This window comes from Sarcophilus harrisii, chromosome 6 (genome assembly GCF_902635505.1).
Source record: "Sarcophilus harrisii chromosome 6, mSarHar1.11, whole genome shotgun sequence".
Lineage (NCBI taxonomy): Eukaryota > Metazoa > Chordata > Mammalia > Dasyuromorphia > Dasyuridae > Sarcophilus > Sarcophilus harrisii.
The window spans coordinates 205,372,031-205,398,577 of record NC_045431.1 but is presented as its reverse complement, the minus strand read 5'-3'; the positions used below and the strand labels follow the sequence as shown (position 1 = coordinate 205,398,577).

The 26,547-nt window shown below is 36.8% G+C and overlaps 1 protein-coding gene across 7 annotated transcripts in view; it reads right to left on the bottom strand.

Annotated features, from left to right (window-relative positions):
• Nucleotides 1–26,547, bottom strand: part of TEAD1 (TEA domain transcription factor 1) — a 294,259-nt gene that overhangs the window by 37,180 nt on the left and 230,532 nt on the right. For 4 of the 7 annotated variants that reach the window (XM_023506271.2, XM_023506274.2, XM_031943069.1 and 1 more), the window contains 5 exons: nt 19,916–19,927; nt 18,997–19,131; nt 17,406–17,452; nt 14,822–14,883; nt 13,198–13,322 (listed from right to left, as the gene is read on the bottom strand). In XM_023506271.2, the coding sequence (XP_023362039.1) occupies nt 13,198–13,322; nt 14,822–14,883; nt 17,406–17,452; nt 18,997–19,131; nt 19,916–19,927 (381 nt within the window). The remainder of the gene's footprint in view (nt 1–13,197; nt 13,323–14,821; nt 14,884–17,405; nt 17,453–18,996; nt 19,132–19,915; nt 19,928–26,547) is intronic. The other 3 variants (XM_031943071.1, XM_012552513.3, XM_023506273.2) reach the window with 1 other exon arrangement.

The following is a 26,547-nucleotide window of genomic DNA, read 5'->3' as shown; positions in this document are numbered from 1 at the left end:
CCTCCCTAATTTGATCCTTACAAACACAGGAACAAAAAAAAAAAATCACAATGATGCTATTTCTTCCCATTTTCCAAATGAGAAAAATGGGGATCAGAGGGATTGGGTGACTTGTATAAGATCAGAAGGCTAAAAATCCTGGACAAAGGTACTTGAATCTAGTCTTCCTGGCACCATGTTAAGGGGGCTTTCCATTACCCTAGCTAAGCTGCATTCCCATAATATACATCAAATATGTGTTATGTGTTAGGCTTGAAAGGAGGAGAGATCCCAAGGTTACTACTATAGTCTTTTACAGAAGGGCCTAAATATAATCAGTAGCTAACAGGAGATTTGCATGACTCCTTCTTTGGCACAATGACTGATGAGGCAGCCATAGAAGGCAGAGGACATCATGGCACTCCATGTGTCTTGCTAGTTTTAGGCTTAAAGAAGGTTGAACTGCTAAGAAGAACCAGAATTCCCCACAGGGAGAACAGAACTCTTTATAATGCTGGGAAAACTTCTGTGATGATTCCCACTCATATCTGATCTCATTCATGAAATGCATCTAAACAATCACCTTCCCTAACTCCAGAGATTCAGTTTCCCAAAAGGCTACAGGGCTTTCTAATCTTACTGCTCCCCCTCACCCCACCCCCCATCTCCCTCTACAAAAGCTAGGCAGGAATTATTTGGCTTCCTTTTATATTTCTTTTTATGTACCATCAATAGTCACCCTAAAGAGTCCACAGCTGGAATGGTTCTGGCTAGAAAGTATAGATTATGATATGAAACATGCAAAAAGCCCATTTTCATGTATTACTAACATTTTCAGTCTTCCCCACAGAATTTTTTGTTTTCCCTTATGTTTCTAGTAGAGTCAAGTTTCACAGCATTATTCTGACTAACTTGATTATGTACCAACATCAACAGCTACCAAAGCTGGGGGAATAGCACACTTTTATATTCCAACAGTTAAAAGTCAGCAGAGGGAGCTCATTACACTTACTTCTTTCTCTCAATGACCTGAGAAAAAGTGTAGACCATTTCATTTGCTGAACACAGAATAGGAAGATGACTGTGAATCCATTTGTACCACCCAAGCCATCCAAGACATCTCCATATTGATATCTACCTCTGGGATCAGAAATCAGGCAGATTCTAATGGTCTTTTCTCTTTGTTCACTCTTCTCAATCTCCCCCTAGCCTTTGACACTGTTTATAATACACTTCTCTTGTATTCTTTCTCCTCTCTGGATTACCATGCTACTTCTCTATTTCAGTCTCTTTAGCTGAATCTTCCTCCCCATCATGCTCATTAGCAGTGGATGTCCATCCCCTAAGGGTCTATCCTAGACTGTTCCCTTCTCTCTGGATATTATCTCCCTTAGTGATCTCAATAGCTCCCACAGACACAATGACCATCTGTATGCAAATACTTCTCAGATCCATTTATCCAGCTCTAAACACTATTTTGACCTTTCCCAGTCTCACATCACCAGTTACCTACTGAATAGCTCTAACTGGATGTATATATCAAACTCAACATGTCCAAGAAACCTCATTATCCTTCTCCAGTAAATCCTCCTCTCTTATTCCTATTACTGCTGAAAGTCCAGCACCTTTCCATTTACCCAGACTTCCAAAGTTGGTGTCATCCTTGACTTCTCACTCTTACTCTCAGCACGTATCTAATCTGCTGAACCTTGTAGATTCCCCCTTTAGAACATGTATGTATCTCTTTTACACTCATATACCCTCCCTCCCCTCCCTCAGCCCCCTCCACCAATCTTCACCTTCTGCTTAGACTATTGCAGTAGTTTGCAGGTTGGTCTGGCCATGTCACCATGTGCAGCCTTCCATCTCAATAAACTCTATTTGCTCCTCATTTATTACTTCCAGGATCAAAAATTAAATCCTTTTTGGCAAATAAAGTTCACTATAAACCCTGCCTTTCCTCTTCTCCTGGTCTTCTTATACTTTATTCTCTTTTATGCATTTTATATGTCTGTTACCTTTTGTGCTTTCCTTCACATATTACCCTCTATCTTCTGTCAGCACTTTTTCAATGATTCCCCCAAATACCCCCAGTTTGGAATGTTCTCCCTTCTCATTCTCCAACTATGACATTCCCAGTTCCTTTCAAGCATTGGCTCAAAACTCAGCTTCTGCAGGAGGACTTCCCTAGTATCCCTTTCTGCCAGTGCCTTCCCTATATACCCTGGATATATTTTGTATGTATATAGATTTTTGCATGTCATCTCTCCCATTAGAATTCAAACCCCTTGAGGACAAGAACTGTTTCTGCCTTTCTTTGTATTGACTTAGCTTAGCATAATGTTTAGTCTGTAATAATATGTGCTTGTTGATTGACATACAACAAACATTTGAGCCCATTTAATATTGAAATCCAGCTAAGTCCTCTAAGGGCTGATATTTTTATAGTGCTTGATTCTTCAAAAATTAAATTTGTATTCTTAACTTTTGTTTTTATAATATTACCATTTCCACAGACATTTCTCCCTAATCCCTCCCCAAAGTCATCTCTTTGAATGAATATAGAGAAGAAAGCAGGCTAATAATGCCAAAAGGAAGAAAATGGCTCTGCCAAACTAATCAAAATATTGAAAAAATGTACAATATACATTAATTCCACAACTGTAATTCCTCTATCTCTACAATGAAGCTAAGGAGATACCTTCTCATATCTCTTTTTTGGGACCAAGCTTGTTCTTCATCTTTTTTTTTCTTAATTATGTAGCAATTAATTTCAATAGTTTTGTTATTGCTACTGTATTTTTGTAGCCACAATGTAAATTTTCTTGTTCTGCTTACTTGACTTTGTAGCAGGTAGTAGTTAAAACAACTAAAGCTTTCATCTTTTCATGCTTCTTTGTAGTCATCATATTCACTGATTGAATTAGCTCAGAAGAAACGCAAGATGTTCAGAGAATCCACCCCAAATGTTTATAGGGACTATTTGTGTCTGACCTGTGTGGCACAGCATTCTGAGTTTGTATTGGTCTGATTAGCCACAGTCATACACATTAACTTGACTTTCTCACTGTACTGTCATTTTGATCCTCTTCGAGAATAAAGGACAACAATTTATAACCTTGAAATCTTAAGAAACTGGTGACATCCTATGGCATTTGTGTATAGCCATTTCTCAATCTGTGGGCATCTATTTTGCTTTCTATTTCTTTGCTAGTATGAAAAGTGCTGCTACAAATATTTTTGTGTACATAAAACCTTTCTGGGGAGGTCATGAAGCTCTATGGAATATGTGCCTCATAGTGGAATCTCTGACTCAAGGATATGAATAGACATTTTAGGCACTTTATGTAACTGCAGATAGCTTTCCAGAATGGTTGGGCCAGTTCATAGCTTCACCAACAATACAATAATATATAATAAAAATCTTTTGACAATTTCACCAACGTTGATTATTCCCATCTTTTGTCATTTTTGTTAAGTTGAAATTTCAAAGTTGTTTTGATTTGTATTTTTGTTATGTGATTTGAAGTAATGTTTCAAATAGTTGTTAATAGTTTAAAATTACTCTTTTGTAAGGGTAAGTACTAAAGCTTCATTTCTCTTCATTTTAAATTAACAGTTTTGAGCTGGTGGGATTTCCCTATGTTATCTAGCTCTTCCTGCCTCTAAGCTGAGCACTAAAAGCCATCACTGTTTTACATATATCTCCTTATATTTATCACTGGAGGAGATCAGTTAATCCAACTGGTATGAATCCAAAATATAGTAAAGCTGCACTACTTAGGATTTTATTTATTCTTATTTTATTAGAATTTCGTCTTCTTGAATCTCAAGTTTATCTTGGTATTATATGGAAAGAAGGGTTTTGATAAGTAAATTCAAAATATGATTGATTGAAAAACTATAAACTGACTTAAAAACTTAACCAACTCTAACCAAATAAAATTTTAGCTTGTATAAACAAATGCCTAAATAAAGCTCAGTACATTGGATATTATTAAACAACTAACTATATGGAAGTATAATGCATTTAAGATCCACAAGTATGAAAAATACAAAGAAATTTAGGGCTTTTATAAAATTATTCAAAGTGGAAAAATCAGAATTAGAAGAAAAACAAGGTAAAAATAAATGAGAATGGCAAAAAAATTCTGAGGGAACTTATAGGGAATTAGTAGAATTATGGTAAAATATTTTGTATTAAAATTAATTTAAATGTAAGTAATCATTAAACAAGTTTAGTTATTTGTACTGATATGCGATGCTGATTATTTAATATAATAATATTTCTGGTATAAATTTTTTTTTAAAAGAAAGATTGTGAAGAACAGGAAAAATGTCATTAGAAGATAGGAAGGAAAATTATTCTAATTTTCATAAAAGGGAAATGAGCTGAATCTTTAAATTATGGGCCTAGCCTTGAGATTCTTGGCAAAACTTAAAGCTCCATTAAAGTGAAAACAGTGATCAACATCTAGAAAATAAGTGGTGATTCCCAAGAGCAATAGGAATGTTTTCAAGAAGTAAGTCATAACAATCTAACATCATTTTCTTTGGGAACAGAATTAATAGAATGAGAGAGATAGTTTGCTTAGATCACAAAAGATATAGCGTTTATCTAGATTTTAGTTTAGCATTTGGTAAAATCTCTTATGGCATCTCTGGGGGAAAGATATAGAAATTTAGAATGTGATAGCACAAGTCAAGGGAGATTCCAAATGGGTTGAAAGAATAGTTCTTAATGGAGCAAAGTCAATTTGAAGAAAGGTCTCTAGGCAAGCACTTAAGGAATCTTGATTCTTTTATGTTCAGCATACCTGTCAATGATTTTGATGAAAACATGATACAGGTAGGTGCTGCAATAGATAGAATACTGCTCTTAAAATCAGGAGGACCTGACTTTAAATCTGGTCTCAGACATTTACTAGTTGTGTGACCCTAAGCAAGTCACTTACCCCATTTGCCACAGTTTTCTCCTCTGTAAAATGAACTAGAGAAGGAAATGGCAAACTACTCAAATATTTCTGCAAGGAAAACCCCAAACAGGGTCATGAAAAGTCAGCTGACTGAAAAAAAAGACTGAACAAAAACAACATAATATAGATGAGTGGTGTCAAACTCAAAGATAAACAGAAGTCATGAAACTGTAAATAAGGATCCCTGTAGGCCACATATTTACTTAGAAAACCAAATATTAACATTATCTATGTTCTATTGTATTTGTATGTATATTTTCTAATTATATTTTAATCTGGGGCAGTTGCACTAGGGAGTTTGTGGCTTGTGGCCTGTGGCCACATGTCCCTTAAAATCTCTGGTATAGACAACACTTAAACCAAGAGAGATGACTCTCTTAACACACTAATGATAGATCCAAAGATTCTTTCTTATAAAGCCAGAAGCCTGGGCTAAATCTAATATGACAATATTTAATTACGAGACATGGGTAGCCTTATATTGGGGTTCAAAAGCCAAACTTCATGAGTATATAAGGAGGAAATATGTCTAGCAAGCTATTTACTTGAAAAAGATCTGGATTTATCTCTACTCCAAATGAGGCAATAGCACAATGGTCATACAAAAGAACCAACATGGAATTGAGAAGGCAGATTTAGGCTTGGAATAAGAAGAAATTTCCTACCAGTTAAAGGTTCCCCAAAATAGAATGAGCTATTTTCAAAGGTGTTGGCTTTCCCCATACTAAAAGACATCAAGGGAATTAGGAATCAGCCACTTAAATTACCGAAGGGATTCTTGGCTCAGCTGGACTAGATAGATGGCTCTTGTAAAATTGAAATTCTATTCCCCAAAAATCTTATCTGCTCACTGCAGTGAGCCCCATCACACCTGTGCTTGATTCAGCTCTCCAAAGGAAAGACAAATGGATCACTCTTCTGCTTAAAGGAGATGGAATTACTGTGTTAAGACTGGCCTGCAGTCTCTTTAAGGGCTCTAAATGGGCAGATCCAGGGTATCAGTTGTTTCACATGGATCTTGTACATCATTCCACCTTATTTCTATACTGACAGATGCTTACAGTTCTTTCAATATCTATTTAGCTTCCCTCAGATCTTGGTCAAAGCTGTTTGAGGCTCCAGGTTTTGCCTTCTCTCACTTAACTCTTTGCTGTACCTCCTCGGGATCAACTCAGCCTAGACTCTCTCATACCTAGCCATGAGATCTAGCCTTCAGATCTCATTTGCTTCTGCACTTTGCCAAACCTTGCAAGCAAAAAAGCTAATAAAATCTTAGCTGATGCAAACTCCCAACTCCCAGGAGAGCTTGTTCGACATGGACCCTACCTCTAATCAAGGCTCTAGCACAAAGACGGTTGCTGTAGTTGTTGCTGGTTAAATTTGCTTCTTATATACATGCAGCTAGCCTCAGACAATATACAATAAAATTGAATTTCTTCTTTAAAAATCTGTAAAAACTCAGACTTCCTTCAATTAGTCAAAAGTAACCAAATTTTACTTTAGTAAAAGTAATCATCTATGACTTTTGGAAGTTTTCCTCTATAAACTTAAAGAGGAAATTATTGCCTCTTTTTTAGTTAGTTTTAAAGAAAAAGAAAGGGGACTCTTGTTAGTTCAGTTTAATGGAGACTCTACGGCTATTGATAAAGATACAGACATGAACCAGTTATTTTACCAGAGCTGTAATGAGCTGGAAAGACAACCTCTCCCCCAGCTTCTCAGGTAGACTCTGAAGAGATTGCATTAACCCCAGGCCACCATCTAGCTCAGATGACAAGATACCTGCAGCCTATTTAGAGGTTAAAAAAAAAAAAAAACCCTCAAGGAAAAGGGTCGTCTGTGTTTTGGGGGAAGGGAAAATCAAGGGCAAAAGTTCAGAAATAAGGCTTCTTTGCTGTCTTTTATCAAAGAGATCCTGGCCTTTGATAACATCTGGAGGTCTGGTTGCAGCAGCTGTTATCAGTATGGCTGCCCAGGAGTTGGCCGGATTAATCCCGAAAGGAAGAAGCAGCTGATTTGGGGATAGAACTCCGATCTTTGCCATATTTATCGTTGTAATAGTGTGGAGATGCTAAAATCTGATGATCTGGAAAATTTCTAATCTCTGAAAGCAACACACATCACCCGCAAGTTGGAATGGCAAAAGATTTCTGATGAGACTCTCGGGCCCAACTTCTTTCAAGAAAGGATCCAGTTTAAGTGTCTCTGTCCCAAAGAGATCATAAAAAAGGGAAAAGGATCCACATGTGCAAAACTGTTTGTAGCAGCCTTGTTTGTGGTGACAAGAACTGGAAACTGAATGGATGCCCATCAGTTGGGGAATGGCTGAATAAGTTATGGTATAGGAATGCTATGGAATATTACTGTTCTATAAGAAATGATCAGTAACGTCATTTCAGAAAGGCCTAGAAAGAATTACATGACTGATGCTAAATGGAACAGAACCAAGATAACATTGTACACAGCAATAACAAGATTATGTGAATATCAACTATGATGGACTTGATTGATTCTTTTCAACAATGAGGTGATTTAGGCCAATTCCAATAGATCTGGGCATCCAGAAAGAGGATTATGGGTACTGAATGTGGATCACAACATAGTATTTTCACCTTTTTTGTTGTTGTTTGCTTGCCTTTTTTTCCTTTCTTTTTTCATTTTTTCCTTTTTGATCTGATTTTTCTTGTTCAGCATGATAATTATGGAAATATGTATAGAAGAATTGTACGTGTTTAACATATTTTGGATTACTTGCTAGCTAGGAAAGGGGGGATGATGGTAAGGGAGGGAGAAAATTTTAGAACACAAGGTTTTGAAAGGGTGAAAGCTAAAAACTATCTTTGCATGTATTTTGAAAATAAAAAGCTATTAAGGAAGGAAGGAAGGAAGGAGGAAGGGAGAACCCAATCTGATAGCAATAGGTATACAGGAATAAATGAAAAAGAAAAAGTTCATAAAAAAGACCTTAAAGAAGTAATGATATACTATGAACTTGAAAACTGCTACAAAGAGGCTGAAAATTTGAGTGACAGCTAATATGATCATTTCTTATTACAGAGATAATCACAGAAACACAGATTTTCAATTAAGAGGTCATCTAGTCCAATTTCCTCATCTTGTAGTTATGGAAAGTTAATTTCATTCTGTTAATGGTACTATTAAATGGGGAGAGTAGGAATTTGAATCCAGGTCTTCTGAATTCCAAATCCAGCCCTCTTTCCCCTCTACCAGACCCTCTTCCCACTTCTTTCATATGGGCTTATAATCAGTAAAGTTGAGCTGGAAATATGAAGCATTTTTATGATTATGTTAACATTTAGGATGATTCTCTTATGCCCAAATGCTCACTGAATACAGATGGTATTTAGGGAATCTGGGACATAGAAAGAAAGGCATGAATTGTCTGGGTACTTTAACAACTTCATTTACTTTATCATTGTCACTTTTAATGCAAGCTCCATGAAGCCAGAACCATGTTTCCTACTTTTTTTTAACCTCAAGACTCTAGCATGATGCATGGCCAAAGTTTACAGAAGGGCTGCCAGCAAGAGCTCTGACAATAATGAAGGCAAAGAAGAAAACTATCTTTCCCATTTGTCTTCTGTACAGTATGTCCCTAATCAACTAAAGAATTGCTTTCAGTCCTATTTCTCAGTGGCTTTGAAGTTTCTCTTGCCCAGCTGTATATCCTGTGTCCCTTGCAATTCTCTAAGTCTAGTACCTAGATCAAGGCCAGATTTTTATAATTTCCAGCTCCTACTATAATCTAAAAACACCATTCTCATTCTCCATCTAGAGTAAAAAAAAAACCACATGTATGTCTCTTCTTTCTCTCTCTCTCTCTCTCTCTGACTGAGGCAATTGGAGTTAAGTGACTTGCCTAGGGTCACACAGCTAGGAAGTATTAGGTGTCTGAAATCAGATTTGAATTCAGATACCCCTCACTTTAGGACTATCTAGCTGCCCCATAACCTACCTGTACCCTGTACCTTTTTTACATCAACAAAGTTGTACCATATTTACATATAAACTTTCATTTAAATGAGAGACATGCCAGAAGTGTCAAAAAAAAAAAAATCAGTTAAGTGTCCATTAATCACCTATGAAGAGGCTGGGAAAGGAAGCCCTCGGGGAATAATTATAACCATGAGAATAGGGATGCTAAAACCTTCATTTGTTCTGATCCCACGCAGAGGGCTCACTGAATTCTAGAAGCAGATTAATGGCATAAAAGTTGGACAAGTCTTACCAAGCTAAAATGGTTTTGAGTCTGGTCCTAGAATTTATTATGAGAGGAACAGGCTAGCTAAATTTAGAGATGCTCCTCAGAAGTTGGCTTTAAGATCAAGAAGTTCTTGTGCACAGGAATACTCAAAGACTCTATTTAGTCATAGAGAAGTTATGAGTTGCATCAATGGAGGATCTATCTATAAATGTATGAAAATAGTAATATTTGTAACAATTCAAGCCTATCTAGTGTTTCTGGCTTTAAAAAGCACTTTCTGCAAAAGAACCTTTAGGTTGTATACGTTACACAATCTGCAGTTTATAGATAAGGAAACTGAGGCTTGACATGATAAACTGATCAGCAGAGTCAAAATGTGAGTATTAGAGCTAGAATTCAAATGCAGGATTTTTATTCTAGGTTGGAAAATCTTTCCAGCACAATGAACAGAGCATCATAACCAGAAGCTCTTGTTTTCAGCAATCCTCTGGTCTCAGTCCTTCCCCAAGCTTCTAGTAAACTCTTTATGAACTGATATGGCAGTGAATCCTTTCCCATTTGTCTCAGGAAACATATTCTCTCTGTTGAGAGAGAAATGTCCCTTGCTAAGGAAAAGCTTTTTAAACCAGAAATTCGGCAGTACTGATGGGCAAGACTTTTCCTTATAAAACTTAGTGAATGTGGACCCTTTTCAAGGGTTCCAATTGTCATTTCCTGCACACTTCCAGTAAAGGGCACAAGCCTAGTATATATAATGGTAAAGAGAAAAAAGGGATAAAGATCTGCAATCAGGGAAAGACTAAAACCAGTATTTCCAAACTACAGTAAATATATCTCAGCGATCTGAAGCAGGACTATAAAAAAATTGTTAATAACTAACTTCTTTTCTTTTTTCATTTTGTTATTTTTAAAAATAATTTTAATTTTGTTATTTTTTAATTTTAAAAACAAACATCATCAGCAGCATCACTAACATTTTAATTTTTAAATAAAAATTTTATTTATTTTGTCAAAATAATTAACACAGGGGTAGCTAGATGGTGCAATGGATAGAGCACCAGCCCTGAAGTCAGGAGGATCTGAGTTCAAATGTGGCCTCAGACATTTAACACTTCCTAGCTATGTAACTCTGAGCAAGTCACTTAACCCCATTAATTAATTAATTAAGTGAATAAATAAAATAATTAACATGGTATTTTAATTTTTACAGAACTCTTTACATTATCTCATTTGATCTTCACAAAAGCCCTATAATGCAGGTTATTATTATTCTTATTTTACAAATGAAAGAACTGAAATAGTTATTGTGACTGAAGACACAGATTAAGTGACTTGCCCAGGGTCTCACAGCAAGTAAGTGTTAAGTGTCTGAAGCTAGACTTGAACTCAGCTCCTCTTGACTCCACTGTACCATCTAGGTGTCCTTATTTCCCATTTATCCTACATAGAGCTTGCTTGTATTTATTTGTTTACATGTTGCTTCCCTCATTAGACTGTAAGTTCCCTTGAGTTAGTCTTTTGCCTATTTTTGTATCCCCAGGGTTTATTTAGCACACTGCCTGACACATAGTAAACACTTAATAAATAAAACTGATCATTTTTTAGCTCTATATAGCTTTAGTCAGCATTTTCAAATTTCGAATCCAGGTATATCTTATAGATTTAGGCCTGAGATGCAATTTTAAGCCATAATGACATCTGGCCTCAGACATTTATAAGCTGCATGAGCCTAGGCAAGTCACTCCACCTTGTTTGCCTCAGTTTCTTCATCTGAAAAATGAGCTGGAAAAGGAAATTTTAAACCACTCCAGTATCTTTGCCAAGAAAAACCCAAATAGGATCACAAAGAGACAGACATAACTAAAATGACTAAACAACAATAATAGCATTATAGGGAAAAAAAGTAACAGTGTTTTTTTTTAAACTAAAATTCAAGTACTTCCCAAAGCTAAGGAGGCAACAATAATCTTTCATTTTTCTCCTCTGTTCCCATCCCTCTCTACAAAACCCACCAAAATAAAAGCCAAAAAAAAAAAAAATTGTTTAATCCCAAGGTCTGGCTTTTAGTTTTTACCAGATCTATAATACATTTTAGGTAACTGTAAGACCAAGGAAGGCTAGTCACATACAATGTAAAAAACCAAACTTAATGAAACTACAAAGTTGCGTTAAGCCAATGCATGCTACTGGGCAGAAAAGCTAATGTATATTAATTATTTTTGCTGGTCCTGGTGTACGAAATGGCATCGCTACTGGCCAACCTGGGCCCAAATAGGACTTTTAGAGATAAGCTAAATAATGGTTAGGGGGGTAGCCATATTAATTTAAAAGGGAAAACTTTTTGCTACTCAAGGCCTCTCAGATTGGCTTTCAAAATAATCACAAATCGGGAAAATATAAATCTCATGCTACTAGAAACTCTGATAATCCCAGGTCTGGAAGTTACTGGGAAAAAACCATCAGATCCAAACTTTGCCTTCCTATTTGTGCATGAGGTATGGGTGTCTATTCCCTTCATAAACATCTCCAAAAACTTTACTTGGGTACATTCAAGTAAGGAGCAGTGTGGGATGAATGAAGAGTTGGTCTCCATGAGGAAGAATCCAGACTCTGTCTATGGGACCCTAGTCTAGTCACTTAAGAATTTAAGTACAGAATAAGTTCTGATCGATGGCAATTTCCTATGTTAATAAAATCATGGGTTCTTCACTTAAACCTGTTCAAAAGTGTCTTACACAGAGATCATTGGGCACTTACCATTTCTGAGTGTAGCTGTAATCAGCTTAAAATGTAAGTGGGAAATGAGACTACACACACACACACACACACACACACACACACTGCTTATACTGAGATCGCCCAAGAAAACTCTTCCAACAAGATTTCCACAGTCCCCAGCCCATCTCCCCACTTTACTTCTAAAGCTTTCAGAAGATGCTGTTTCTATCCCCTAAGGAACAAATATCCCTAGGAGAAACAACATCATTCATTCGACCAATAGTTCATTTAACAACTCATTTCCCACCCAGCTGCTCTCCTGAACTTCATAATCTCCAGAAACTCATTATTTCTGCAAGATGAAATCAACTCCCACTCCTCCTCAGCACCCTTTACTCATGTTACTCCTCCCTTCCTCTGCTTGGAGAGAGTGAGGAGTAAGACATTTGGAAGCTCCTCCAGATCCTCCATCATTTTAAGAAAGGAGAGTGCTCAGGATATTCATCTCCTGGTATGAAATTCATACCACCTAAGATTATTTCCTAACAGGCTTCAGAACTTCTGCATGTACTCCACCAAAACAGATATTCTTCTTTCTCCTTTTAAGTTTCTTTTTATGTGTTGCTTTCCTCATCAGATTTTGAGCTCCATGAGAATAGCAACTGCCTTATTCTTTTCTCTGTATGTTTAAAAATTAGAACAGTGCCTGGCTTATGGCAGGCATTTAATAAATATTTATTGACTCTGAGACTTTGAAATAGTTATTCAATTCCTTTTAATTTCATCTCTATTCCAGGTTTATTAGATCCTTTTCAGACAGAGTATATATAGGCTTTCTAGGGCAAGGAGGGAGGGAAGGAAGGGGTAATAGAATGGAAAAACTGGCAATACAAAAAAGCACATTTTAGTTATCTCCTCCTTTCCTTTTTTTCTTGAAAAAAATTTGTTTTGGTAATAAAGGATCATTCTCTGGGAGGGGAAAAGTGATGCAGGGAAAAGGCTAGGAAAAATGCAAATAAAAGATATTAATAAAAATCTGTTTTAAAAGAGAACTTGATGGAAGTAATGTTGATAAATAACAAAGGTTTCTAATATCCAAATATTTTTCAACAATAAAACTGTATTTATTTGGCAAGACATGGATAAAACCAAAATGCTTACTTATGAATCTGATCATAGCTGGCATTTTATAGACAGAAACCAAGAGGGATGTGGTTTCTGAAGAAAGAAAAACTTTAGAAAAGTATTGGGAGCCCAAGACTACTGAGTCAGGAGCCACTTCCTTCTGGTAATACTCACTGAGTCAGGATCTCGCTGCTGTTCAAGAAAAGCTGAGAATTCCACCAGTCGAAGTTTGGTTGTTCCAATGGAACGGCCCTGCCAAGCAGGTACTGAGGGTGCTGGTGCGGATGTAGGCTCGAACCCTGAAACACCAACCATGACGTTTAAGCTCTAGCCATTCAACTGGATTAAACATGGATCCAACCTTCCCAAGATCTGCAGCCTCCTATAGGAGACAACTTTTTTAAATAACTCAATTGGAACCCAGGTTTGGGAGAAAATTCCATTTGCACCCCAAGACAATGAACTGTAATTGTTCAAAGGGTTTTACAAGGATGGCATATCCCTAGAAAATAAAAATTCCTTGCTTATTTTTCTGACATTCAATAAAGGTTCTAAAGCAAGGATTCACAAATATTCTTAGTTCTTTGCCTCTTTGGCAGTCTAGTGAAGCTTATAATGGTTTTAAATATATAATAATCATTTTAATCATAGAAAATACCTATCATGAAATATGGTTATCAAAATATATATTTTTAGCATTGACTAGTTTTGCCGATTTTTTTTTCTTTCTTTGTCTTTTCTTTTAGAAAGTATTTGTTATGAAAGTAGGGAGTATGGGAGTAGGGAAGTTACATGGAAGAATATTCACTCAATACAAAATTTATTTTAAAAAAAGCTCATGGATCTCTCTTGCCATCTCTCCCACTTAATCTATCAGATTTAAATCTATTAGGTTATTATTAGGTTAAGAATTCTTTTTCAATATAGAGATGGCTTTTCTCCCTCAGATACAAAAGAATTAGAAATGCAGATAATTTGTTGCGAGACTATGACAAGGTTTGCTTAACCTCTTCTCTATAAAAGAGTTGTCTCCATCATTGGAAAATAAACCCAGAACATAGTCCATTTTCTCACAGACACAGAGAAGGACACAGAAAAGAATTTGGTTTTTTTTTTTTTGGAAAGTTTATAAGCCAAAGAGTTAACACTCTCCTTCTCTGTTCTTGAGATATACCTTATATTAATATTATATCTTCCTTGAACACTGATGGAAAGAGCCCAGGTCCTTGAGCCCATGAACTTTGGGAACACCCTAGTGCCTTAGACCATCATCCTGAAAAGCAACCACTATGGAGATGTTGCTTGATAACTGCTCCTGTAGTTGCTAAAGTCATAATTTCTTAAGACTTTGCAAAGAACGTTCTTGCCACCAAAGTTGTTGCCACTATCACATGGTTCAACATTAGAAACTGGTATCATTTTATCAAAGGAAATGGCATTTTTAAAAAGGCATTAATATCTGTTTGGGGGCATTCCCATCGAACTTGTATCTGAAACCTTCCCTATGTGCTAGCTCCACCATTAGGACATAAGCTCCTTGACAGCATGTACTGTCTTGCCTTTCCAGCTTAACGGCCCCCATGCTCACCATTATTTTGCACATAATAAACATTTAATCAATTCTTCATTCATTTATTCATTCTTCAGCGCTGGGGGAAGAACACACATTAATTATGCCTAATTAAGTAAGAAGTATGAGGTTACAGAGAAGGTGACAGCCTTGTATGTCATTTGTAGAACAATGAGGCGTTACAAATTTTCCACTGTACCTTCAGAAGGATACCCAAGGGAGACTTACCTGGAATGGGGGCAGTGACTGTGGGCTGGATGGGATAAGCCTGCTGAACAAAAGGCTTCACACTAGGAAAAAAAAAGGGACAGAGAAAGTCACATTAAGACCATATGGGACAGAAAAAAAAGGGGACTACTCGAGAACCCAATCTACGCTCACTAAGAATAATCTGCCTTTCTCTGCCTGGAATGCATACAAAACTCTATAGGGTGGGCAGGTTTTAAGATTGGATGCTGGGGAACAACTTCCCTTCTGAAACTGTCTGGAGCAAAAAAGGAAGCCTTCAAAGAGGGAGGGCAAGTGATAATGTACTGAGAAGGAAGGAACCCTACTGACACCAGGAAACATATTCTTTCATTACTGGCCCAGTGGAAAGAACGCTAATATGGAGTCAGAGGCCCTGAGACCCTATTTTAGCTCTGCTCCTCACTGCCTGGGCAAAACTGGGCAAAACACCCACTTCTCTGTGCCCGTCTCTCTGCACTGAGGGGGTTGGACTACATGGCTTCAAAGGTCCCCTCCAGCTCTCTATTATCCTAAGATCCCTTTTAGGGGATGGCATTTATAAAGCTACTCCCCTGTATTCACAGACCACAGATTCAGGTCTTCCTAATATTTACTGCAGTCACATGAGACAGACATTTTTTATATAGTACCATGAGAGTTATTAAATGACCTCCTTGAGCTTCTCTTACTATAAAAGCTAAAAGAAAATAATAATCATTATGTTGAAAAGCAACTTGAGATAAAAAAAATGGGACCTACATTTTTTTTTTTGCTGAGGCAATTGGGGTTAAGTGACTTGCCCAAGGTCACACAGCTAGGAAGTGTTAAGTGTCTAAGACTAAATTTGAACTCAGGTCCTCTTGACTTCAGGGCTAGTGCTCTATCTACTGCACTACCTAGATGCCCTGGGATCTACATTCTTAAGAAATATGTGGACTTTAAACAACTCACTCAATCTTCCCAAGTTTCACGGTCTTCCTATGTAAATGGCAATAGTATCACTTGGACTGCCTACCTTAAAGGCTTCTTAGAAGAGGAGATTTTTAGTTATACAGAGATTTGAAAATTGCAAAGGATATTGTAAAACAAGAATGTGGCAATGGCCTCCAAAGCAGGAAATGGGATCAATCCCTTGGAACTCTTTCAGTCTCCAGGAATTCAAAGATCCCTCCATCCCCATAAATCACAGAGTTGAACAAAGCAACAATCAGAAGATATTGAGGAGCCTTCTCATTTAAAGCTAGAATCAACTCTAAAAGCTCTCCAGCTTTTCTCTGAAAATCTCTGGAGCAGAAGTTCCCAATCTTTACCATGTTCCCCTTGCTTGTCAGTAAAATTAACCATGATCTCTATTCAATATGAAAGGAAATTAATTCTGGAATTAAATATACACACATAAGAAATAAAACTGGATTAGTTTTTAGATTAGAAATTAGAAAATTAACTGGATTCCTTTTTAATTACTGTTAAGAGCAGAGCTATAATAAATCAATTTAAGCAGAATTTTTAACTTCATTGATTTGGAAATTACCAAAATGCAAATCAAAATTTTCCCTATATCCTCTTGACAGACTTCTCCAGTTTGAAATTCTCCTTTAGAGTAAAGGCAAAATCATAGCTTCTTGCTGTAGTCTATTCTACTTTAAATAGTTCTAATTCATGACTTTTAGGGAGACGAAATTAATTAATCATGCTATTAAAATTGTATTCAGAAACAGCTCATCATTTAGAAAACTGATTGATTCAGTGTGGTTAAAGGAGCAGCTTGCTTGAATTTTTGTAACTCTAAATTATAGAATATTTGGAAGAGTTTGAGTTTGTTTTGGGGGGATATTTTTGGTAGAGTCCAGACTTGTGACTTTTATCAATATAGGGAACTGCTGGTGATACAGACCAACAATTGTCTACAATTTGAAATACTGAGCTGCCTGGGCATTGAAATACTGAGATATTGTAAGACTTTACTGGGTCACATTACTAGCTTGTCAGAGGAACTGAACACAAATGTTCCTGACTCCAAGATTATCTCTGTCCACTATTCCATGTAGTCACTCTAAAATATGCGTTTCTAGTTCTAAGACGGTATTATGAAGTAAAAAAAATAATTCCCAATTATAAGATTTTTATATGCTAAATATTAGATTAACTTGTCATTATATGAAAAAGTTTTTTTTTAGATTTTTAAAAGGAATTCTAATGATTTTGTGATTATTTCTCCTCTAATATTATTTTGCTATTTGCTTAAGTAAACCATTTTGAACCAAGATGAAATGAAGTCCAAGAGGACAACACTGATAAGCAGTCCCAAAACTGTACACTTGGAATGAATGTGACTTCACCAAGGTAAACACTTTTCCTAAAGTTTGAATTAAATATAGCCCCAATCTCACTGGACCTTAAGAGATCCTCTCTGTAAAATTAGGAAAAAGGGTCAATGATCTTCCAACTCGAATTCCCCATGTTTTATAAAATTAGTTTCTAGAAGAGTTTCCCTGTATTTTGGCAGCACTTTTTTCAGATGTGCATATGATAAGAGTTTGGGGATTTGTTTGCTGTTTTATAAGACCCCACATTTTAAACTTACTCTTGTGAAGATCCCGGCTGACCTGTCTGTATCATTCCTGGCCAGAACTGTAAAATTTAAGATATATAGTAATTAAGAATAATTTCTGAAAAAAAAAATCACACACACACACACACATACACACACCTAAAACTTACATTTAGGTGATTTTTGACATTGCTGTGGTAATCCTTCCCTAACACAGATCACAAGTTAATCACACTTTAATAGATGATCTTGAGTTATTATTCTTGCCCCCATTCTCTACCCCCAATTCATCTCCTGCAATCAGTCCTCCAAGGATGGTCTTCTCTACATTTAATTAATCTAGTCCTTGAACAACAAATACATAGACCATTACTGATCTACTTCCAGTCTGGCAATACCTGACCAAGTTGACATTCTATTACTTTAGCTTCTGAGGACCCAGGGCCACCTTTCATACCTTCATAAGGCAGGTAAGCAGGACTTCTATGGAAGTATAAGAACCTAAGGTTAGGTGGTGAGGAACTCCTTGGGAAATAAAATCTATACTTGGTGTTATGATGCTAGCTTGCCTCTACAATGCTTCCATATTGCCCAGGACTCACTTCCATCTTCTCCTACCCCCAGATAAGCCCTAGCCTCTTGTGTTCAATATTTCTCTCTATAAATATATCTATAAATCTAAGCCTCTGCCCAACATTCTCTCCCACTCTCCCCTTTTATGAAACATCCCTTTAAAAGGGTGAGAATCATGTATCATAAACTCTCAAATGGCTCATAGAATCTATAGTGAAAATGCATACAAAATAGGGTATATAGATTTCCATCTCCCTCTTCAAGATAGAACTTAAGTTTCTTGAGGGCAGAGGCAGTTTCATTTTGGTCTTGGCATCCCTAGTACCTGGCAAAATACTGAACCATAGTAAAGATTTAATAAATACTTACTGATTGATTATCTATCTACCTTGATTCCCATATATGCCTTGCTTCCTAACAAGCTGAACTGAAATTGAATTTCCCCTAAAGAATATAGGTTCCTTGAATACAGGGACACTATTTTTGTCTGTGTAGGCACAGTGCTTATCATAGTTCCTTGCACACAAGGATCATAATAAATATTTGTTGCATTGAATTAAATCCCCTGCTTTCATAATTCAGGGTAGCTAGACATCAAGAGCACCCACAGAAGGTTGGTCAAGAAAAATTTTAGAATAGCATGATAGTGTGAGTCTGAAGGCAGAGAGAGCTTAATGAAATTCTAGAAGACATTTTGCTTTCTTTCCCCTTTCTGTCATGGTTTCTCTCCTTAGTATTAACTATTCTCAAAGTCACTGGGATTCAATTTGTCCATTTCCATGGGTAAAGTTCTCAATTGGAAAGGGATCCTGAGAAGAGATAACTCTAAACTTCTAGCAGTGGGAGAACTCTTCTGAAAGTTGCTTCCAAGTAAAGGATCCAAGTAAAAGTCTCCTCAATGGCTCTTTCTTGGTATAGTTAGACCACCAGAAATTTTCTTTACATTACATGGGCTACAACTACAAAGAACTAGTACTATCCTATTAAACTTGCCTCTTACTTGATGCTTGTCACTCCTGGGACAAAAAACCGTTTATTGAAATGAGCTTACCCCTGGTGCGCCAGGAAACGTGGGGCGTGGGATTCCCGGCAGTCCCAGTTTGTTGTGAATGGCCGTTGCTGAAACTATCTGGGCCGATGACATGGCTGCCATGTGCTGCAGTGCTTTATCCTTCGCTGTCTGATCCTTTAATGTGACAGTTACACACTATCTTAATACAAGGCAACAATCTAGTGATCAGCTTAGAAAAGCTGTAGCTATTAGCATTTAAACTAAAATGTAAAAGCCACCAAAAAAAAAAAAATGCCCAAAACAAAGCAACCATGCATAGAAAAACACAGCCAGGAGGCTCAACTCTACTAAACCTACCTGGATCACAAAGATTTTTTTAATACCCAACTGTCCAAATACGTTAGTATTTGCATTTTTTACCAATATTCTGGATTTTAATTCAGAATGAGAAAGAGCAATATCTTTTTCAACTCCCAGGATGAAAATTCAGTTACTAATCTGCTCAAGAAGAGGGGGAATGGGGAGGTTACTTATTTCTGGGTACAGTGGTCAAGGGATCTAAGGTTTGGGGCAGGTGAATCAGTGCCTAAAGAAGGGCAGGTGGGAAGTGTAGGTATCTTCCTATATTTCTCCCAAACACAAGGGCTTCTGAATTTATGTGAAATGCTGAAATACTGGTTAAAAAAACTAGTGGTGAAGGAAGGCCAGAAGCAATAATGCAAGGTCACTTGTACAAGCAAACTGGCAGACATGCTGGGGGGGCAGGGGGAGGGAACGGCATGCTCTCTTAGACACACAAGACGTGTTTCCTTTAAAGCTGAAAGCATGTGTAGTAACGCTAACTTTTAAATGCTCCTTTTAGAAAACAGCAAAAGACTAAAGAATACAGTAAAAGCTAGCCAAATTTCTGCCAAGCATAGCTCAAGTATATAATACTTGGTTTAATGAAAATACTTACCATACTTGTTACCTGGATACAATAATAAACAGTTTGTTAAAATGGTTGTGGTACAACAGTAGGGTTTGTTTTTCTTCAATTAAAAAAAATATAGGTACATCTAGGTATGTAGCAAGTATGTGTGTACATATGTATGCATGTAAACATGCATGCATACATACGTTAGGGTATAAAATACGTATAAAAATAAGCTTCCCCATGTGTCAGACAATTTAGGTATTCACCCAGAGATTGATCAAAAAATGGTTATCCCAGCCTCCTCCCCCAAACAAAACAAAGCAAGTCTCAAGTAGATTTTGTAGTTGTTTTTCCCCAAATACAGATAATAGAGTGTATTGAAAACCCCAATGGGAAAGTGATCAAACTGCTCAAGTCAGGAACTCCCACTACCGAAAGGAAAGCATTTTGTATTTGGTCGCCATAGGCAAACACAGAAAGGATCACTTCTTCTGGGTGAATGTGCTATTAACAGTTAATAGAATTCTGCACAAGCACCAGGCAGGAAGAGAAACTTGCAGGTAAAAAAACACGTGCCCATGGCACCTGAATCTGTGTGCCATCCACCCAGAGAAACTCAGCGACAAGAGACAGATTCATTCCTTTCCTCACATCAAAGTAGTAGTCACATAATGACAGGGAAACAAAAACAGTTTATGGCCATGTACAAAGCTGTCACTCCTAATTAAAGGGACATGGGTAAACTGTAGCTTCAGGTCAAGGAACCCGGTACAAGCTGAGACAGACATCACCGAAATGTTTACAGATTCAACCAAAGCTGTACAACAACCACAGATGAATGCCCTGAATGCTGTGTCACAACTGGCATGATACACTGGGTAGTCTGAATGAGATTAAATAAAAAACTACCACGTAATGATACGGCAGTATCTGGAATACCTCACTGGCTTATTATTTGTCCTCAACCAGATTTGAGCCTTGTAACTGGACTTTGATTCCTAATTCTCTGTAATATTTTTTTTTAAAAAGCATATTTGGATAAAAAAAAAATCTTTCTAAATAAAACACATGTATCCCAGCCTTCCTAAACAAAGGATCCCAAATCTTCCATTCTTATATGAAACAGAACCATCATTATGATGCACAGTGCAGAATAAATGCCATATAAAGATGCCCTCAAGGTCTACTGATTAATGACTAAATAGGACCAGTAATCCTCCTCTAATTCAATGTCTTAGCCACTAAAGACAGCTTTTTTCAGTCTTTCAGCTTTTAGTACCTACTTCACTTTGTTTTTCCAATCTTTTTGTTGTTAACTGTATGTTTCCAATCTATCATCTAATACTTTGTCTTTTTGAACTTTTTTTTTTTAAATTCAGACTCATGCTATAAACCAATAACTCTTCTATAATTTAGAATCTCAGAATTGTTTGGGGAACTGATAAGTCACTTAGACTTGCTCAAATCCAGTATGTGTTATTGACAGGATCTGACCTTGGAATCAAGAATTCAAGTCCCACTTCTGACACTTGCTATGTGACCCACAACAAGTCATTTAGTAAAAAATAAATAAATAAATGAAATTAATAAAATTAAATTTAAAAATCTGTCAGCCATGGCTTCCTCATCTGTAAATTGGGAATAAGAGCATTAACCTCAAGGAGTAGCGGTGAGAATCAAATGAAATCATATATATATATATATATATATATATATATATATATATATATATAAATATATACAAAAATGTTATACATTATTATATATACATTATATATATATGTTATACATAACATATGTTGCATATATTAAAGAGCTACATAAATTATGAGTTTTAGAATAAAATGAAATTATTAGCTATTAGTATTATTTCCATATGTGGTCTCTCAATTTACAAGTGGTAAGTGATTCAGTGAATAGAGTGCTGGACCTGGAATCAAGAAGACCTGTGTGCAAATTCAGCCTCTGACACTTACTAGCTATGGAATCCTGGAAAAGCTCTTGTTTTCCTTAATCTATTGGATAAGGAAATGGCAAATATTCCAGTTTTTTGCCAAGAAAACCCCATGGACAATATTAGCGTGCTAAAAGCTACTGGGTCACAAAGGATCTCACGCAACTGAACAGCAATAACAACAAAGGGTTTACTGTTTATTGAGTATTCATGCTCATTGATTGAATGACAGATCTTTGACACGAAAAATCTTAAAACTACAAATGCCTTGCTTTTTCCAATTACAAACTCTTCATATTGGCTACCGTAGAGTCATAGACCTGATTACGATAAGAGAGAAATGTTCACTAAATAATATTTTTAACTCTTCAATGAATGGGGAAGGAAGAGGACAGTCTCCAGCTATTTATTCCACAAACCAGCCACAGCCCCTCATCCAGAAACTAGTCATTTTCCTCCAGTGAATGCTCTTCTGGGGATACACGTCCTGGGGTCCTCTCTCTAGTTCCATGGAAATTGAGTGGATACCAGTGTTTGCTTGCTGCCAGATTAGCTTGCATCTTGAGGAGCCCACCTTCTTTTTGGTGACATCTTTTCCACTGCCCCTATGGAGCACTTCTTGAATCCAGCATAAATAAAAGGAGACTCCACAGGGTAGGGATCCATCAGTATATGCACTGGAAGCTACTGCAGTGCTAGGAGGTCTCAGATGTAGTAGAGACACTTCTAAGTTACCACAGATGAACATCTCCAAAAAACACAAGGATTTGGCTCCATCTTGCAGGTGACCACAGCATGTCACATAGGAGTTGGAATCCTGAGGACTAGACAAATCCCTTGTGATGTGGTTGGAGTACCAATATGATGTGAGTGATATAGTCACCAGATGATGGCGGACATCAAAAGCTGGGGTTCAGTCATGTGAAGAATTCACATTGACCATTCTCTTTGCCAAAAATAGATTTATTTAGGGGAATAGGTTACAGACAAAAAGAAGGGATACAATAGACACTGGGAATGGTAAATATGAAATAGAATTGGAGAGCATATAAAACAAGTTCCTCAGTGGAACTCACAAGTAGAAAGGGAATACCTCATAGCTTAGTTAAGGTGCACCCTTAGTTGGCAGGTTAAATCCTGAAAGACATTTAGCACCCTAAAAGAGTTAGCTATAAGGAAGAGAAATGGGGTTGAGAATCATAGTGGAGTTAGGGGAGATGCCAAGGGGCATGGGGGAGGAGGTAAGGAGAAAGACATCAGGAGGCAGAGTGCCATGGTGACTGACCCAAAGAAAGACAGCAGTCATGATTTGGCCCATAAGGAGATTTTATACGGAAAATTTAACCTCAGGGACATGACTGGGATTTCTGACAGGGCATGGCAAAGTGAGACTGCTCAAGACCTCTATAGCAAGTAAGTCTCAGGAGTTTGTCATAACTTGGATTTCAGACTGGATGACATCCCCAAAGGGTGGGACCATGAAGCTACACTGATCTCTCTCAATGCTTTCTCCCTAGTTGTCTCAGCGATTTTTTTTTCAATTCCTCTGCCAACTACATCTAATGTGGAAGACCTCAACACCCAATACCTCAGGGCTTTAGAATGTGACTCCTTGCTCAAGAGGGAAAAAGAATCCCAAATTAAGAGCAGTTCCCTCCTTTCAAAGTCTGGTTTTATTATACCAATGGCACATTTCTTCATTCATTCATTCAAAAAGTACTTGGTGCATATTCTATAAAAGGTATTGTATAATCATGTGAACTAATTTAAAATGGCAAATTTGGGGGGGGGGCTGTGGAATGAATTTTTAGTTTTATATTTTGGAGAGCATTCTTTGCCCTCTTCTGCACCATATCTACTTTTTCAAATTTTGACATATTATGCTTTCATAATAAAAAACAAAATTTCATAATCATTTCTTAACATTCCCCACCTAACCCTACTCCATCTTACCCACAAAAGACCTAACAAAAACATTCAAAGTCAGTATATTAAAGGAAGTTTGGGGTGATCAAAGGATCGTGATATCCTAGGTGAGAAACTTTCATTCTAATTCAGCTACTTGCTACCTGTGCTACCTCAGGCAAATCAATCTTTTTCTCTGAATCTCAGTTTTTTCATCTGAAAAATGAGCAAGTTGGACAAGATCCTAACTACTTAAACTGTGGTTTGTAACTGACATGGGGTTTCACAGCTGAATGTGGAGGTCATGAAATTATGATTTATTATCACAAAATGTTCGATTTATATAATTATTTCATATACATATATATGCTAGGGTCACACAACAATTTCTTGGTTGAGAAAATAACAATTTTCTTGAAAAAGAGGTCATGAGTGGAAAACGTTTAAGAAGCCTCATGGCTAAGATGACAGGAAAAAATAATGATGATTGTTGGAGGGGATGTGGGAAAACTGGGACATTGATTCATTGTTGGTGGAGTTGTGAACGAATCCAACCATTTTGGAGAGTAGTTTGGAACTATGCTCAAAAAGTTATCAAACTGTGCATACCCTTTGATCCAGCAGTGTTACTACTGGGATTATATCCCAAAGAGATTATAAAGAAGGAAAGGGACCTGTATGTGCACGAATGTTTGTGGCAGCCCTTTTGTAGTGAGCTAGAAACTGGAAACTGAATGGATGTCCATCAGTTGGAGAATGGCTGAATAAATTGTGGTATATGAAAATTATGGAATATTACTGTTCTGTAAGAAATGACCAACAGGATGATTTCAGAAAGGCCTGGAGAGACTTACACGAACTGATGCTGAGTGAAATGAGCAGGACCAGGAGATCATTATATACTTCAACAACAATACTAGATGATGACCAGTTCTGATGGATCAGGCCATCCTCAGCAAGCAGATCAACCAAATCATTTCTAATGGAGCAGTAATGAACTGAACTAGCTATACCCAGAAAAGAACTCTGGGAGATGACTAAAACCATTACATTGAATTCCCAATCCCTATATTTATGCACACCTGCATTTTTGACTTCCTTCACAAGCTAATTGTACAATAATTCAGAGTCTGATTCTTTTGTACAGCAAAATAATGTTTTAGTCATGTATACTTATTGTGTATCTAAGTTATATTTTAATATATTTAACATCTACTGGTCATCCTGCCATCTAGGGAGGGTGGGGTAAGAGGTGAAAAATTGGAACAAGAGGTTTGGCAATTGTTAATGCTGTAAAGTTACCCATGTATATATCCTGTAAATAAAAGGCTATTAAATAAAAAAAAAAAAAAAAAAAAAAGAAGCCTCATATTAAAGGATGTCTTAGGTCCTTCCAAGTTCTGAATTCATGGTCGCATACATACTGTCCCCTTCCTTTAAGCAAATTCATCTTAAGTTATTGCTAAGTAACACTATTGCTACGTATGTCTGTATATACTTTGTATACATATACATACATCTTATCAACTTAAGTAGATTGTAAACTACTTGAGGTTGGGTAATCTTCCAGTTTTGTCTTTGTATCCTCACTGCCTGAAATAGATACTTAATAGATGTTTGATTCTTGATCATTTGCTGTTGGGAGAGCTTCAAAATTTCCTTTGATTCTGACGCATCTCAATTCTTTTCTTTTTTGTAAATGATAAGGCCAAGAGTAGAAAAAAAGTTAATCTCCTGGGAAGAGATTCATTCTGGACTGTGATGGAGCTGATCTTAAAAGGCCAGATGATTTATTTAAGTTATTCCCAACCTTTTGCAAAGTGAGATATATTTTATTACTGCCTATTTAATTTCATAAAATTTCCTTGCTCCTTGATAGCACAGATTTATTTTGAAAATTAGAATAAACATATCTAATAGGAAAATATGCTTTGCATGACTTCAAATGAATAATGACTATTATGTTTCTTGCCTTCTCCATGGGTGGGGGAAGAATTAAAGGGAGAATTTGGAATTCAAAATAAATTATAAAAAATCAGAGAAAATTTAATATTGTTTTGAGAATTTCAGAGAATCTCAAAAAACAAACAAACAAGGACCTAGGGATATTGCAGATAATATTAGGATAGGGGAAGGAGGTGGAGATAAGGGAAATGTTGGGTATACTTCAGATGCAGAGGCTACCTCCCATGAAATCTGTGACAACAGAAGACCCTAAGGGCCTGACATTTTAATAGTACTTTCATGCTTACAAAATACTCTCCCCATAATAGCTTTAGGAGCTTACTTTGAGATAACTGGGCTCTAGGGCTAATGCTGTTGAACTGAAAAGAGGGAAAGGCTGGTGATTTTGAGAAGCATCTAATGAAACTTATAAAGCCCAGAGATCGGTACATAGATTGGAGAGGCAGAAGTCTTAGCACAACATAGTGCTAGACTCATAAAAAGAGTGAGAGCATTTGCACAGAATTCAGGAAACTGAAGGCATAGGCCCAATCTGCTGCTTCCTTTCTAAAAGAAGGGAATTGCCCCACATGGCCTGGCAGGTCCCATCCAGTTCTAAAATTGTTTGAATCAAGAAGCAATGGTAAATGTGTCTAGTTTAGATTTAGGGGTCAATGGCATGCTTTGTTAGTTCTGACAGTATCTTCAACGTGGGTTCTTAAGCTATAGAGCAGCTGAAAATTTGAGAAAATAGAATAAATTTAGGAGGTTCTTTTATTTTTTTCAAAAGGGGTGAGGGACAACTTTTCACAATTAAGGTCTGGATAAGCCCATTCTGAATGGTTGGCTGAAAGTTCCTCAGTCCCCACAG